This window comes from Columba livia, chromosome 1 (assembly GCF_036013475.1).
Source record: "Columba livia isolate bColLiv1 breed racing homer chromosome 1, bColLiv1.pat.W.v2, whole genome shotgun sequence".
Classification (NCBI taxonomy): Eukaryota; Metazoa; Chordata; class Aves; order Columbiformes; family Columbidae; genus Columba; species Columba livia.
Genome location: NC_088602.1, coordinates 142,074,127 through 142,091,190, shown reverse-complemented (window position 1 = coordinate 142,091,190; position 17,064 = coordinate 142,074,127). Strand labels below are relative to the sequence as shown.

At 37.7% G+C, this 17,064-nt stretch overlaps 1 protein-coding gene across 11 annotated transcripts in view; it reads right to left on the bottom strand.

Moving 5' to 3' along the window:
* CCDC91 (coiled-coil domain containing 91) overlaps positions 1-17,064 on the bottom strand; it is a 208,254-nt gene that overhangs the window by 95,841 nt on the left and 95,349 nt on the right. For 9 of the 11 annotated variants that reach the window (XM_065034097.1, XM_065034145.1, XM_065034152.1 and 6 more), the window contains exons 11-12: positions 13,940-14,116; positions 1,052-1,165 (exon numbers count right to left, since the gene is read on the bottom strand). In XM_065034097.1, coding sequence (XP_064890169.1) covers positions 1,052-1,165; positions 13,940-14,116 — 291 coding nt within the window. The remainder of the gene's footprint in view (positions 1-1,051; positions 1,166-13,939; positions 14,117-17,064) is intronic. The other 2 variants (XM_065034160.1, XM_065034170.1) reach the window with 1 other exon arrangement.

Below are 17,064 nucleotides of genomic sequence, written 5' to 3'. Positions count from 1 at the left end.
AATAGTAGACCTATTTTCACTTTCCTCACAGTTTATCCTTTGTAAATGACCACCTTCAGATATAAACAAGCTCAAACATCCTTATGGATGCTAAATGTAAACTTTTCCACACACAACATAATATAAGAGTACTCATTCAATACTAATCTTAACTATTAGTAGAGTGAAACTTCTGAAGTTAAATCCTGTTTCCTATAATACTACTTACTACTACGTTCATAAAAGCATGGAATAGAAGAGGACAAACATATTATTTCTACTTTCTTCTCAGGACATTACCAATTAGATTCAAGGTTAGTGATTTTGTTCATTCAGAATGCTGATATAACTGAATTTGATCTTAGGCTGCTACCACCATATGAAAGAAAGAGGTTATATACTTTTTTATTTTTATAAAGAGCCTCAGAGGGGAGAAGTGTGTTAATTTTTTCTCCTCCTACTGGAAGCAAATCAAACTGTCTCTTGAATTACATTTTACTGTTTACACACAAGCATAAAACTACAAGTATGCAGCATTAACAGAATACTTGAAACCAAGTTTCAGAACATTACAACCTTTCATAACAAGGCCAGTGCACTGGCTATAAATCAAGCTCAATAGAATATCAATAAATTTTCAGGCCATCATATAAGTCAGTTGAGAGGAAAAATTAATGACCTTCATGTGCACATAAACTACACAATAAAGTTAATTTGTGAACATAAAATAGCATCTGTTGTTAATACCAAAATGCTTTCAATAAGCTGAACTCAGATCACAATTTAAATTTGACAGACTGCATTTATGCCTGATCTTTAAGTTATGGTAATAAGAAATGCTGTAAATTTCAACCAGTGCATGAATTTGTGCTTTCATCTTGTGAAGAGCTTAACTTTATAGAAATATACATGAAGAAATATATCACAGAAACAAACTATTTGAAAAAAGGAATGACAAATCTGAAGACGTAGCTCCTGAATCTGTTTTCTTGTCATTTTAAGATGTTTCAGGATTAAACTTCACCAATTTCTCACTGAATGAAATGAAACCCATTAGCCACTGGTAACTCACCCTTTTCTGCTCTTTAATATATTCCATCAGTTCCTCTCTGGTCCTTTTCACTGCTTCTTCAATTGCCTTTTCACTTCGGTTTTGCTCCTCCATTAATGCTTCTTTAACAATTTCCTTTTTAAAAGGAAACATGCAAGTGTAAATATTAAAAGTATTTCACAAATGTAATACAGGTCATCCCTTCCTACCAAAATTTTATCCCGACCACACTACTTTCTCAATGATAGTGATCAGAAATGTATGCAATATCTTCACAAAAAAATATGAATTCTGTACTTCGATCACTAAAGGGCCTAAAGAAGAGTGAAATACACACTTTAAATCTGTTTTAATAGATACATAATGTTCCCTGAGAGCAGAAGAAAAGGAAGCAATACAGGTATTATACTCCAACAGAAGCAGGGATGTACTAGTTGCTATGAATAGAGTAGCATAGCATAGCATAGCATAGCATAGCATAGCATAGCACAGCACAGCACAGCACAGCACAGCACAGCACAGCACAGCACAGCACAGCACAGCACAGCACAGCATAGAATAGAATAGAATAGAATAGAATAGAATAGAATAGAATAGAATAGAATAGAATAGAATAGAATAGAATAGAATAGAATAGAATAGTTCCAGTTGGAACTTGCCTTAACTTTTTACTTTTTTTTTCCTTTGTCAAGTTTATAATAGTTATAAAGTAAGAGTTTTATAATAAGGAGATCCAAAGGTACTCTTAGATTCCACAGAAATTCCAAAAAATGGAAGACTTAAGAATTCAGTCAGGTTCCTAATTGTTTTTCAGTGGCTCACTCTACAATATAAATATTAGTTTTTCTATTTATTCCTAGCATCCAGCAGTTCAGAAAAAAATTAATAATCCTGAACCAGTGGATATTCAAAAATCTCAAAATTTTGAAAAGCAAATACCTATTTCAAAAGGTACTGAGAATAGCTAGTATGATGAACAGCTATTCCTAGTTCTCTAATTCCTGTGCTTTCTTTAGTTTTGTAAAGATTTTTCTAATTACACAGGAGATGATTCAAGATTTGACTGAGAACATCTGCCACAGCACATACTAAGTTAAATTTTAGAGACCATAGTAAATATAGCTTTACTGCAGTAAAGCCTTCAACACTGTTTCCCACAGCATTCCCTGAAGCAACTGGCTGCTCACGGCTTGAATGGGCATACTCTTTGCTGGGTAAAATACTGGCCCCAAAGAGTTGTGCTGAGTGGAGCCAAATCCAGTTGGCAGCTGGTCACGAGTGGTGTTCCCCACGGCTCAGTATTGGGGCCAGTTCTGTTTAAGCTCTTTATCAACAATCTGGATAAGGGGATTGATTGCACCCTCAGTAAGTCTGCAGATGACACCAAGTTGGGAGGGAGTATTGATCTGCTGGAGGGTAGGAAGGCTCCACAGAAGGATCTGGACTGGGTGGATGGATGGACTGAGGCCAGTTGTATGAGGTACAACAAGGCCAAGTGCTGGGTCCTGCACCTGGGTCACAACAACCCCATGCAACACTACAGGGTCAGGGAAGAGTGGCTGGAAACTTGCCTGGCAGAAAGGGACCTGGGGGTGTTGGCCAACAGGCGGCTGAATCTAAGCCAGCAGAATGCCCAGGTGGTCAAGAAGGCCAACAGCATCCTGGTGTGTATCAGGAATAGTGTGGCCAGCAGGACCAAGGAAGTGATTGCACCCCCGGTACCCACTGGTGAGGCCGCACCTTGAATCCTGTGTCCCGTTTTGGGCCCCTCACTACAAGAAAGATACTGAAGTGCTGGAGCGTGTTTAAAGAAGGACAACAAAACTGGTGAAGGGTCTGCAGCACAAGTCTGATGAGGAGCGGCTGAGGGAACTGGGGCTGTTCAGCCTGGAGAAAAGGAGACTGAGGGGAGACCTTATCGCTGTCTACAACTAGCATGGAGGGTGTTCATCTCTTCTCTCAAGCAACAAGCAATAGGACAGGAAGAAATGGCTCAAGTTGCACCGCAGGAGGTTTAGATTGGATATTGGGAAATAAACATATTTACTGAAAGAGTTAATAAGCACTGGAACAGGTTGTCCAGGTAAGTGTTTGCATCACCATCCCTGGAGGTGTTTAAAAGACATGTAGACATGGCGCTTAGGGCATCGTTTAGAGGTGGGCTTGTTAGCATTAGGTTAATGGCTGGAATTGATGATCTTAAGGGTCTTTTTCAACAAAATGATTATATGAATCATCTACCATATTCTAGTTAACCAAATGAAGTACTGATATATCTTCCAAATATATAAACATTTATTACTTGGTAAACCAAAATTAATATAATGAAACTAGAACTGAAATTCATTATTTCAGATGTATTTTAACTACATGTATCATCTGAAAATTACCTCAACAGTCACAGTCTGCCATGACAGTGGTAATTCTACAGACAGTTCATGTAGTCAGCAGACAGTCTGATTATATACAAAGACTTGTACTCCAGTGGGCTTCATCCTAACATTTGTATTTACCAGACTCCTGCTCTAGAAAAGTTAATTTTGGCAATTAAACTTGACCAACCATACACAAGGATGAAGCACATGGTTCTGTTTCTCTGTGATTTGAGTGTCTGTTTCTCAACTGAGTTTAAATGTTATCCTGCTTGCTAAATTCAGGAGATATGAAACAGCACAAGAAAACACACAGCTTTCTTCCCAGGCTTATGTCTTAACAAACAGACACTACAACCACTAACAACACTACTGAACTGTCTGATTTAGTTTGCACTGTCCCTTACTCACAGCTCATGATGGGGAAACATAGACCATTGTAATAACAAAACACCAAAGACTATCAAAAGACAGATTTGCTGCAGTATCAATGGACTGGGAAGAAAACTCTTTTATCCTTTCCAGTTCTCAGAGGGCTTCAAAGAGCAAACATCATACAATACCCAGTCTCCTAGCCAACTCAGTCACAGGTTTTTGCTCTGTCCTTCAAACTGATCAGTGATACTAGTTTTTCCTTCTGTGAAAAGGATCTTCACACCTTCTTCTATACAACCTTTCATAAAGTGTTCTCCTCTACGTTCTCGAAGTCATCTGTCTTCGCTCCATTTCTCTCCGTCGTTACAGTGAATTATCAACTGATATGAAGATTATTGAGAATGTGATAGTACTGATTACTAGTGTTTAACAAAGTGTTAGCGTATGTGCTTCTTTTTCCTTCATCTCTTTCATTGCTCTTTCCTGTTATGCTATACTCTTTAGGTTTTATCCTAATTTAGATTTTGGTTGCAAAGGTAAAATTTGTCCCTTATTTCATCTTTAGCTAAAAAAGGTACAGAATTCTTTGAGGCTCGTAGTGTTATTTTAATAGATTCAAGAAAATGGGGATGCCCAGTTTCACATAAGAATTTGAGGAACAGCACTCCACAAATTGCACTTGAGGTGTAGCTCTTGGCGTTTCTGTTTTTTGTTTGTTTGCCTAATAAAAAGTAAAATAAAGGTATTCAAGTACTCAATTGACAAATCATATTCAGCCACATAATCACAGTCACATATTCACTACATATATATATCTGAAGGAAGACAGAAAAAAAACACTGTACTGTATATACCAGAGAACTCCAGTCAATTGTGTGGTGGATTTTTTTTGTTTGTTTGGTTGGTTGGTTTTAGAGCCATAGAATTGTTTTCAATTTTATAGGAAAATTCCTCTGTTTTCCCACAAGTATCAGGTGGCAGTACAAAATTTTATCTAGGAAATGCAACCACAGACAGCAATATTAGTGTTTTTTCAGAGACTAGTAACCCTCAAATTATCATGTCTGCGGTTATAAACTACTTCTGAAGTCAGACATGGCTAAAGCCTGCATGCAGCAGCCTCCTCCTCTTCCGGACTTTGCAACCATATTAAAAATAAACCTATCTAATGGCAGGGATCTCTTTCCACTCAGTGATACTAAGTTCCGTGCTTCCTCACTTGCAACATTTTGCAATTATGCAACATTTTTTTCTAAATGAAAAATGCTTTTCTGTGTCCTTATGGACTCACGATGATCTCTATAAACGCTGGACACACTAATATTTCTGCAAGAAGCTGGAAAAACAAGAAGAAAGTGAAACTGAAAATATTGGTTGGAGATGCTCTTGAGAGAAATGTAAGCACACTCTCCCACTGAAAGCTGAAGAATATAGTAAAGGCAACAGAAATTGGAGAAGATGTCCTCTGAAGGGCAAGATTTTCTCCAACACATTACATGATACTATGTTAACGATAGCCTATTTGGGTACGAATTATGATGTTGAGAAAAGACCCCAACAACTTCTTATATGACTCCACAAGATTTTGAACACAAACAGCTATGTTATGATAGTCCAAGTCTGCTGCTGATTAAATACCTTTTTTTTTTTAATTCCAAGGATTAACACTTTTCTACCCAATCAAAATCCAACGAAGTCTAACAAAGTTATTCCTGGAATTCCATTACCAAATATGCCACTTTGCTGAGTACTTCAGAAACACAGAATAAGTGGAGTATTTCAAACTCTGCCTCCCACATAGGATTCTGTAACCTATGTATAAGATGAAACAATAAATGGATGAAGAAAGACTGATAAACCAATACTATGTTGTATTCCCTTAACTAGCACTGCACTCAATGCTTTGTATATCAAAGATGAGAAGAGTTTTGAGGATGTATTTAGGAAAGGGCCATTCTACAGCTAATAAATCTGACTGAAAGCTAGATTGGGAAATAACATTGCAGACAAACTTTTTTATTTACTAGTTCTTCCAGCCTTCTCAAATAGGGGAAAAATATCTAGAAAAATAACAATTTTCAACAAAAAATTGATAGTTAAGCAATGGCAGAACAGAAACAAAAGCCAGTTCTTTAAGCCTACAGACAATGTCTTAATGTTCACTGACATATTTTTTGTTCACTAATATATGACTGGGTGTGGAATTCCTTAAGATATTCAACACAAAATTGATTCAGGCTTGCCAAAACTATCAACAGAAACACTCCCTCAAATATGAATGAGCATGAACATTAAAAAAGTTTTAATAATGTAATAGCTAAGTAGCCATTCAGGTTTTGTGATTAAGCACCATGTGTTCTAGACATTTTGCTTTCACCTTCCAAGCAATGTCATATATTGCTATTTGTAAAAAAACATTTAATGTACATTAAAGCCCATACACTAGAGAAAAATATATTTTTTTCAGCTATTTAGAGGTTTACCAGTAAAACCATATTAATACATTCCAAGATAATAAATTACAAATTTATCGTTCTACAAAGAACATCATCACATGAACCCTCAGGAGTGTGAACATATCCAGTTGTCTTGAATGCTTAGAGATTAACCCAGCAAAGACTATTGGGAAGTTCACCTTTTTTCCTTTCTGTAAGCCTTTTAGTCAACTTTTCTTGCAAAAATGTTTGTTCTTTGTGTATCTCAGTATATCTCACTTGTGGCTTGGCTGAATGAAACACTGCAGCCTCCGTTTTCCTGAAATACTTTCCCATTGGTAAGATCATTTTGCCTTAGTGCTTTTGCTCATGTCCAAGAGGAAGCAGAGTTTATGTTAGTTCTTTTAATAAATTAAGGGCTTTTTTTTTCCCCCTAATTCTTTGCAGCCTTCAGAACACTTGAGTCCGTAATGTATCTGCTGTGTGGATTATGGCAATGATGAACTTGTTTTTTTTCCCTTGAGAATTAGGGTAAACTGCAGTAGATTATACACAGTATTTCAAATTTAAGACTTCAGGAAATGACAAGGGTGATTCTTTGCTCTGAGTGCTTTAGGAGAGTTATTAATTTCAAATATGACATGGACCTAAATTTCCAGGGCTCACCCTGCAGCTGCCTGCTTTCCATTTGACTTTTAATGAAGTTTCTTTAAAACAAAAATTGCGGTGTATAAATTATCTTCTTTTGCTACTCTCTCTCCTCTCTATTTCACTTCATTTATGTAATTGAGTATACAGCTTTGTAAAATGATAACAACTACCAAGCAGAGAGCTTCATGCATATCATTATAGCTATGGTAGCTAGTGCTACAGCTAGTCTGCATTGCCCACTAATTCTAAATACAATGTATCATGCTTCTATTTTATCCAAAATTGTATGGATCTCATAACCCTATATTCCCAAAGAATTTTTAGATTTCAGTTTCTTCAAAAAGTAAAAATAAGCAGAAAGGCGATGACAATGGAGAACTCTTGTCTGTTGTTTTTTCACTGAAGCTTATAGTTTTATCTCAGGAGCTTCACTGCAGCTTTGAATTCTAGGGAAAAATCTGCTTCAGTCAAATTACCTGATATAGTTTCTCCTTATCTAGAGGGCAACCACTTCTTTATTCAAATAAGTGCTCTAGAAGAAATATTCTAGTGGAAGACTTTCACCAAGCATTCCTCTCAACACTGACAACTACCAGACATATTAAAGTCTCCTTGCAGGGAAGTTGCCACTGTGAAAAATGCCAAACAATGTCTCAAAAATAGAGGAAAAAAAATATTGGAGACATGCCAGGCTACAAATAGCCTGCTGCATATACAAGTTCCTCATCTATAATGACTTTTCAATGTGTTGTAAAAGGATCATGAGGTTACTGCACAAATTAATTTTATCTTTAATCAAAAGACTGTGCACATCTTTCAAGAAGAACTTATTCTCTCTGATTTAAAATGCAAGCCAACCCTCCTAAAAACTAAGAATCCTCTCCTGAATAAAAAAATCTCTTTTAGAAAAGCACTAACTACCTAGATAACACATGCATAAAACCTGAAGATGCTGCCAGTTTCAATCAATAGGAAAGTCTTTTGAACTTATGGCCTCTTGAGACAGTGCTCTAGAAAAATTTGTGCCGTTTCCTTGGTGATGTAATACATCTCATCTATCCCTTCAGACTTATAAGGCTTCAAAAAATAATATCTTCAATTTAATTAAAAATCCCATGTCTGTAAGTAAAGACCCCAAGTCACTGGAACAGTCAAAGCTTTAGTGAAAACACATTTGACATTCATGTTACTTTAATAACTTAATTTCATAAAAAAAAAAAAAGAAGGGGTATGTCATGGTTGCTCCATCAAGCCAAAACATTAACTCAGTATGCCTTAGTTCCGACTTTCACTGTAAGTTTACCGCTATTCTGCTCTTTCATATTTGGTAACAAAATATTTGATACTAATCATGAGTTATTTACTGAACATCCCGAAGTCCCCAGATTTTTCTCTGGCAATTAATAAAATCTTACATGGATGTAGCATCTTCTTATCACTGAGGGCACACAATTTTTTAGGACAAAGTTTTGTCAAGCATGAATATCTAACAAGTAGAAGAAATCATAGAATGGTTTGGGTTGGAAAAGATCTTCAAAGGTCATCTAGTCCAACTCCCCTGCTGTGAGCAGGGACATCTTCAACTAGACCGGGTTGCTCAGAGCCCCGTCCAGCCTGGCTTTAAATGTCACCAGGGACGGGACATCTACCAGCTCTCTGGGGAACCTGTTCTGCATAAAGCAGATTTGCATCCACTATGGCTCTCCTTCCCAGCCACTCCACAATGACAACAAAAGTCTACAAAAATACCTGTATACTTTGCACAGTAAACATTAATCTTTTCTTCTTTCAAACAAATTATTTAGAAAATGAAGGGAAATCTCACTGCAGAATTCAGCAGAACTGTGATCTTCAAAGCTTTATTGTTCTTATGCTAAACTTTCCTGACTGGAGAAAGGTTAACTGGTATACTTTAACTTTTTTTTTTTTTCCAATTGCTACAAGGTTCTTCTAATGCCTGCATTTAAAACTGGTAAAAAAATTAACACCTTTATTTTTATAAATTACTGAATAGTAAATTCTTCCTTTAAAACAAAGAATAAAAACTCCTAAACTTATTTTCTGGTCTAGAAGGCAAAGCAGAAGCCAACAAATTCAAACAATTATGACACAGAATTTTTTTTTCCTCATTTTTATAATTTAAATGTTTTACATTGTCCTGGTTTTGTTAAAAACAAGTTTCTCTTTCAGTGAATTTGCCTGTCAGCTGAAGCCTTCATATTAACTGCATTTTCCTGGAGAAGCAGATAGATGTTTTGGTAAACATAGCAATGGAATGTGAAGTTATGATAACAAATTGATGCACCTCTTGCGAAAGGGCCAATGAGACCATTAAACTGACCAACTGTGTATAACATCCCATTCACGTGAATACTTCATATAAAAGTGGGAGATCACGAGGATCTCGTCCCTTTTGCTTATGGCCGACATTAGGAGAGGACCTTGCTAGTCGTCCCTGCAAACTGAGGCCTAGTGAGAGACTGAATCCAGCTCCGGTTGGCTTCAGAGTCCAGTCCAGGACTTTAGATGCCGGCTCTGCAGTTGCTGAGACTTTCAAGATTGGTTTTGTATATTTTGTATTATTTTCTCTATTCTTATTAGTAGCATTAGTAAAACATTGTTAATTTTTCCAACTCTCTTCTCTCTGTCCTTCTTTCCCTCCCGATCGCCTGTCCTGAGTGGGAAGGGGGAAGTGGGGGTTCACAGTACATCTGCCACGGTTTTATTGTCACCCCGCAATGAAAACCCTCGACATACATATACACAATAGTGCTGCAGATTTTGAAATACATCTTTCCCATCTAGTTTATCAACTCTTGCACCACGCATATGACAATGTCTTTTTCCCTAATAGTTCATCTAGTTTTATTTTTCAGTGGTTTACCTTGTTGTGCATCTTCTCTGTTCTTAATTCACATCCATTCGGCGGAATTTTTTTTTTCTTAAGGCCAGGGTAGTAGGTTCTTGATTATGATTCTCAGTGTTTACTGACACTGTACCCCAGTTTCTACTAACACAATTCTCTTGAGGTCCTGTTTGGCTGTCAAATTTGGGCTCTCAATTTCTGGTTTGTTATTATTCAACTGTGACATAAACCAAAATATATTTAAACCACATAGCTTATCAAGTGGGTTTGTACATCGAAGAAAATTATAAAATTTGGGATGTCTTCAAATTTTTCCATTAATTATTCCTAGAGTTACTTACAGGTGCCGTGACTAGAAGCCATTCTGCCTCACCTATTTGCAGAAGACTACACCAAACCTTTCTGATCTCTCATTTTGCAGACTTGCAGTATTGGTGAAGGAAAATTCCTTCTCATTAATACTATGCTTAATTTCTTTGTTTTAGGTCAAATCAGCAAAGCAAATCTCTTCAAATTAATTCACAACAGAATAAAATTGAACTTTAATACAGGTTTCTATAACAATTACTAGGGTGATACAAAACTAAAAAAGAGAAGTAAATATAAAACTATATTTTCTTCCTCACACATGGATTATTTCCTCTGGTGAGAAATTGAAGAAGATAAAGTAAGAGAGATATTGTTAAAAACAAGTCAGGCTTCTCTTTCCTAGTATTATGTTCCAAAATCATGCGTTAGTCTGAAAGCAAGCTCTCTTTCTTGAAACAATAGCACTGCTCTTTTTATATGTCAGATACCAAAAGATTATTTCACATGTTCACTTACATTCAGCTACACTCAGTTGTAATATTAAACATAATAATAGTATCCGGTGACAATTTTGAAACAGGAAGCATAAAGAATTACACAGCACAGAATAAGGAATTAAATGAGACAAGAGTTACACAGCCACAATTTTACACAATTTCATTGTCTAAAATGTTAGACTGTATGTTTTACTTTTGGCCATTACAGAGCTGACTTGACAGACTATGTTGTCTAAATAATAACTGCAAGAAAGTCAACAGTGCAGTTACAGCTCTTGAAAGACAAACCTTACAGTAAAATAACATAAATAAGAAACAAATCTGAGTGGAAAGCTCTATGCAGGTTAATCCTCTTCATGCAGTTAGAAACCTTTCTTTTTCATAGCTAGCACTCTCATTATTTGGACTTAGTTTGAGAACAAGAGATAACACCCAAGCACTGAGTTATTTTTAATTGCTCTGGTCTGAGAGCCAAGGACACTCTGAGCGCTCTGCCCACACGTGTGAGGCATCGAGGAAGTGGGGGCAGAGACGGGGCAGAGCTTGACTGACACCCAGACTGATCAATAAGAGTATTCCACCCCATTAGCATCATGCTAATTATTTAAGGAGAGTCGGGACTTTCCAGTTGGCTCTTCTGACCTCTCTGTCTCTCTCTCTTCGCTCTTTTTTGTCAGAGCTGGGGGAGTTTTAGCTGGGACGTTTAGTCCAGCCTTTTGCCATTTTGCAGAGGCCCCTGGGCCTTTCTGCTGTTTTTCCTCTTTTCTCTCTCTGGGATCAGCTGCTGGGACCAGGTGCTGTTTTCCTGGGACTGGCTTCTCAGCGTGTTTGTGAGGAATTGCCTTGAGCATCTTTTATTTCTATTTTATATATATATTTACTAATAGTGTATTAGTATTTAGTTATTTTAGTAAAACGTGTTTATCTCAATCCAAGTTTCTCCTTTCCCTTTTGATTCTGTCCCCTGTTGGGGGAGTCGGGGAGGGGGTGAGTGAGAGGCTATCTCAGTTGTATTGCTAGCTCAAGTTAAACCACGATAATTACCAAGTGTTTTTCATTGCTAAACCAAAGTCACATCTGACACCATATATAGGCATTATATCAGTTGGCAAATTAGCTCTGCAGGACTTTTGTTGTCAGAGAATTTTAGTAGTTGTCATATGTTTATAATCATAATGGCGTAAAGGAGGCAGGCAGCTTCTCGGCAGAGATAACAAGTGAAAGTTTTTGCAAGAAACAAATTTCTACACGAAAGTCCATCTTCCCTAAAGAATTGTACTCATTAATAAGAGAATAAAGAGTGTAACTTCAAATATGCTATACATTTATGTGAGCTCATTTCGGAAATCTCAAGAAAAATCTGCGTTTTCCCCAACTGAAAATGGATTAGATATTTGAAAAATAAACCTAACTCAAGTGAGAAACCATCATATATTATAACTGAATAAGATAAACAATTTCTATTACTATCAAAGATGTCAGAACTATTCAGTATTAAAAAAGATGGAATTAACTAACACTACATGAAGACTTCAAGAGCAAGATATTTGCAGGAGAATTAATCACAACACCCTCCAATACCTCAGTGCTACTCACCATTGCAGCAAGTACACCATTAGATACTCAAATACTATCAACTACTTGATCAACTAGTAGGCTGAGCTGAAAAACCTGTCCTTTTGAAAGGCCTGAATTTCTTCCTCAGAAAAGCACTAACATCTCAGTATATTTAAGACTGTCTGAAAGAATACATCCATCAATATTAAACTACTACAATTGTCTGTGACAACTTCAAAGATGGTATCAACAACAACAAGAAACTCTGGCAGAACATTTTACAGGGTAGGTTAACCTACCCTGACTCACTACATCAGCTCAATCCATCCCACGCCCACCTCTTGGACATTTTACATGGTCCCCAAATCCGTAAATATAGTACCTTGGCCAACCTCATACATGCAGCTATGGGACTGCTTCACCAAAAATCTTCAGGATTGATCAGAACTCAAACTTCATTAACATGATAATCTTCCTATCAGTATCTCCATGTTCCACAGATTATAAAATTCTCTCTTTTTCTTTGCTGTATTAAAGAACTACTTCGTTGTTCTCCTTTCTATTAACAGATCCTTTACACCACTGGTACCAATTCTCATTCTGTATACTCTAAGTGATTTGAATCTAATTAAGTCCTGAGCAATTCTTCTCAGCTTGAATTTAGCATTGAAGTCAGCTGTTTATTTTTTTGTTGTAAAGTAGAGTTTGAGTGCCTGAAGGGGTACCGGTATAGTAAAATTACAGTCTTCAAAACTGACATTTTACCACTTGATACCTTCACATTCAAAAGCAGTAAAAAAGCTATATACAAAGTAAAATCATTCTATTTGCACTAGACATGTAAGCCACATATAGTATAATAATGGCTTTGCATCAAACCCCAACTTTTTGTGTAGTTGATTAGGTATGAAGTTAGTAATTCTGTTTAACACTGGAAAGGGAAATGGGGCCTGTTTCCAATTACTTGATTTTTAAACTTCTGTGATATGCTATTTTATTTCTATTATACTTAAAATTCTAAAGATCTTTTTATTTGTTGTTATTCAGGACATAGAAAAATATAGTAATGTTAAATTCCAAAACCAAAATGAAACATACCTTGTTTAAAATTCTTTCAACTGTAACATTCAAGTATGCCACCAAGAAATCAGTGAATTTACAGGCTGTTCCCCCACATATTTTCAGCATCAGTGACTAAAAAAATCCAGCTTTTGGAAGAGTAATTTAACTGCTATTATAACATATTTAATTCGCAATTACCACAATTGTTAAAAGTAATGTTGGGAATGTCCCTCTCAGATTATGTTAAGTAATGTGCAATTATCCTTATAGAAGCACTTCTCTAAAAAGTAACTCTAGAAACATTTCTGGTTCATTACTGGTTTAGGTTTCCAGTTTTTATAATCCACTCTTTATTTTGTACCTATTCTGTTTTTACTAAGAGGTATAATGGAATTCCAGCAGAATAAGGAGCAAATGTAACTTTTTTTTCATAAGTATAAAAAAGAAAAAGTCACTAAAACTGTCTGCAACATAAATGCCAGTATCTGAGCTAGTCATCTTGAGCTCCTTTTGAAGTCAGTGGACAAAAATGGGCAGTAACAAACCATGAATCATCTCATCTCAATATATGTATCTGTAAAGGTCACAGAAATTTTGTTCTGAATGTGCCAACTTCCCTCCATACATACAGTCTAGATGAAGATAAACTAATAAGATTGCTGTGCATTGCAAATATCAGCTTGGTGCAGTGATGAATGACAGATGTCACAAGAAAATCTACCACACATTAGGAAGAAACAAAAAATGCACAAAACAAGTCCGTGAAAAGGTAAAATAATACTGACTTGATTAAGCTTTCTTTGCTCTTGCATGGTTTCCCAAACAGCCTGGACAATCTTCTCTTTCTGTCTGTCACGTTCTGCTTCCCACATTTTTCTTTCTTCTGCATGAATCTTCTCCATATTTTTCCTCTCCTCCTCTACTGCTTTCAGAACAGCCTCTTGCACTACTTCTTTTTCAGCCTTTGAAACAAATCAAGCACAAATAAATTATCAAAATGTCCAACATGGGTGCCTAATTTATGTACATTAGTACTTCTAATGAGATCTATGATTGTATTGGGTCTGCGTGGTAAAGTTTTGGTAGGGGGGTTGGCTTCTGTGAGAAGCAGCTAGAAGCTTGCCCCATTTCTGACAGAGCCAATGACAGCCAGCTCCAAGACAGCCCTGCTGGTGGCCAAGGCCAAGCCCATCAATGGTGGTGGTAGCACCTCTGGGAAAATATGGTTAAGAAGGGGGATAAAAAACTGCACAACAGCAGCTGGGAGAGAGGAGTGAGAATATGTGAGAGACACAACCCTGCAGACACCAAGGTCAATGAAGATGGAGGGGCAGGAAGTGCTCCAGGCCCAGAGCAGAGAGCGCCCTGCAGCCTGTGGTGCAGACCATGGTGAGGCTGGCTGTCCTCTGCAGTCCATGGAGATCCACGCTGGAGCAGATCTCCACCTACAGCCCATGGAGGACTCCATGCCAAAGCAGGCAGATGCCCAAAGGAGGCTGTGACACCATGGGAAGCCCACACTGCAGCAGGTTTCCTGGCAGGACTTGTGACCCTGTTGGATTACTGAAGGACTGCACCCTGTGGAAGGGACACACACTGGAGGAGCTCTTGAAGAACCGCAAGAAGGATCCATGTTGGAGACGTTCATGGAGAACTGTCTCACATAGAACAGACACCACACTGGAGCAGGGGAAGAATGTGATGAGTCCTCTACCTGAGGAGGAAGGAGTGGCAGAGATGTGTGATGAACTGATCGCAACCCCCATTCCCCATCCACCTGAGCTGCTGAGGGGGAGGAAGTAGAGAAATTGTGAGTAAAGTCAAGTTCAAGAAGAAGTGAGGAGTGGAGGGAAGTTGTTTTATGATTTATTTATTTTCTCATTATACTATTGTGATTTGATTGGTAATAAATTAAATTAATTTTCCTGAAGTCAAGTCTGTTTTGCCTGTGACTGTAATTGGTGAGTGATTTCTCCCTGTCCCTATCTCAAGATATGAGTTTTTTGTTACATTTTCTCTCCCCTGTCCAGCTGAGAAGTTAAAGAGCGGCTTTGGTGGACACCTGGTTTCCAGCTACGGTCACTCATCACACTGAACTGACAAGATATGGGATATGAATATTTTTACTTCTGAGTTTACTATGAGCTTAAATTTTTCTTAAGGTGCTACCAAGCAGGTAGTACCACTCAACAACAATTTTGTAGTTACAGAAAGAAAAACAAAGTTACAAGCAAGGATCTTAAATACCCACCTAGATTGCTTAATGCCAACAGGTAAAACATGCAGCAGAAACCATGTAAAGAGTAGGTACACCATAGGCCTCTCTACACTGCTTGATATTCCCAAGTATGAGACATACCTGTTCTTACCTACAAGTATCTAAAGTCCAAAAACAGTCTGAGCACTTTCTGTGGTAAAGTAGCCAGTACATACTTAAAAGAAATGCACCTTCCCTCCCAAAGATCCTCAGCTATGTATTGTATAAAGACGTACTGTTTCATTGGGATTTTTCCCAATATTTCCAGTTTTGTTCAACCTGCTCATCAATGACCTGGATGCTGATGACACAAAACTGGGAGCAAGGGTTCATACACCAGAAGGCTGTGCTGCCATTCAGTGTGATCTGGACAGGCTGGAAAAGTGGGCAGAGAATAACCTGATGAAGTTCAACAAGGGCAAGTGTAGAGTCCTGCACCTGGGGAGGAATAACCCCAGGCACCAGTACAGGTTAGGGGTTGACCTGCTGGAAAGCAGCTCTGCAGAGAAGGACTTGTGAGTTTTGGTGGACAACAGGTTGACCATGAGTCAGCAATGTGCCCTTGTGGCCAAGAAGGCCAATGGTATCTTGGGGTTCATTAGGAAAAAAGTGACCAGCAGGTCGAGGGAGCTTATCCTCCCCCTCTATTCTGCCCTAGTGAGGCCACATCTGGAGTCCTGTGTCCAGTTCTGGGCTCCACAGTTTAAGAAGCACAAGGAATTACTGGAGAGAGTCCAGCAGAGGGCTACAAAGACGGTCAGAGGTCTGGAGCATCTTTTTATGAGGAAAGACTGAGATGCATCTGTTCAGCCTGAAGAAGAGAGTGGATCTTATTTATGCTTACAAATATCTCCAGGGTGGGTGTCAAGAGGATGGAACCACACTCTTTTCAGCTGTGCCCAACAACAGGATGAGGGACAACAGGCACAAACTGAAGCATAGGAGGTTCCATCTGAGAAACTTCTTTACTTCGAGGATGCCAGAGCACTGGAACAGGCTGCCCAGATGTCTCTGGAGACATTCAAAACCTGCCTGGACACATTCCCATGCGATCTGCTCTAGGTGAACCTGCTTTAGTAGGTGGGTTGGACAAGATGATCTCCAGACGTCCCTTCCAACCTCAGTCATTCTGTGTTGATATTCAACCATTACATGAAATTGTCAGACACATACTGAATTTGAAGTAAGAAGGGCAGCTCTATATGTGCTAAACCACACAAATATATTTACCAGCAAGACAATCACTGCATAATAACTACAGACAAATAATGGCAGGCTGAAGTTCAAAATAAACAAACATGGACTGACAAATCACACTCACACACCCATTAGTTTTCATAAGCTTACAGGTCGTTCCAATGCCCTTTGGTGGTGATTATGGAACTGATCAAGTGAAGTTATAAATGGCAAAAAATACTAAGTTCCTCAAAGACCTACACTTATAAATAAAGTTGTTTCTTGTAATTCATTGGGACTTATTTTTTTTATTTATACATTAAATTATTTTATCATACACACATTTTCCTCTGGATATCAACTATATAACAGATGTTTCTTGTGTTACTGAATGTTACTCAGAGAAGTGCTCAGATTGTGTTCACATACTACATAGGAAGATATACAGGAAATTAAAATATAGCCTAACCAATTGTG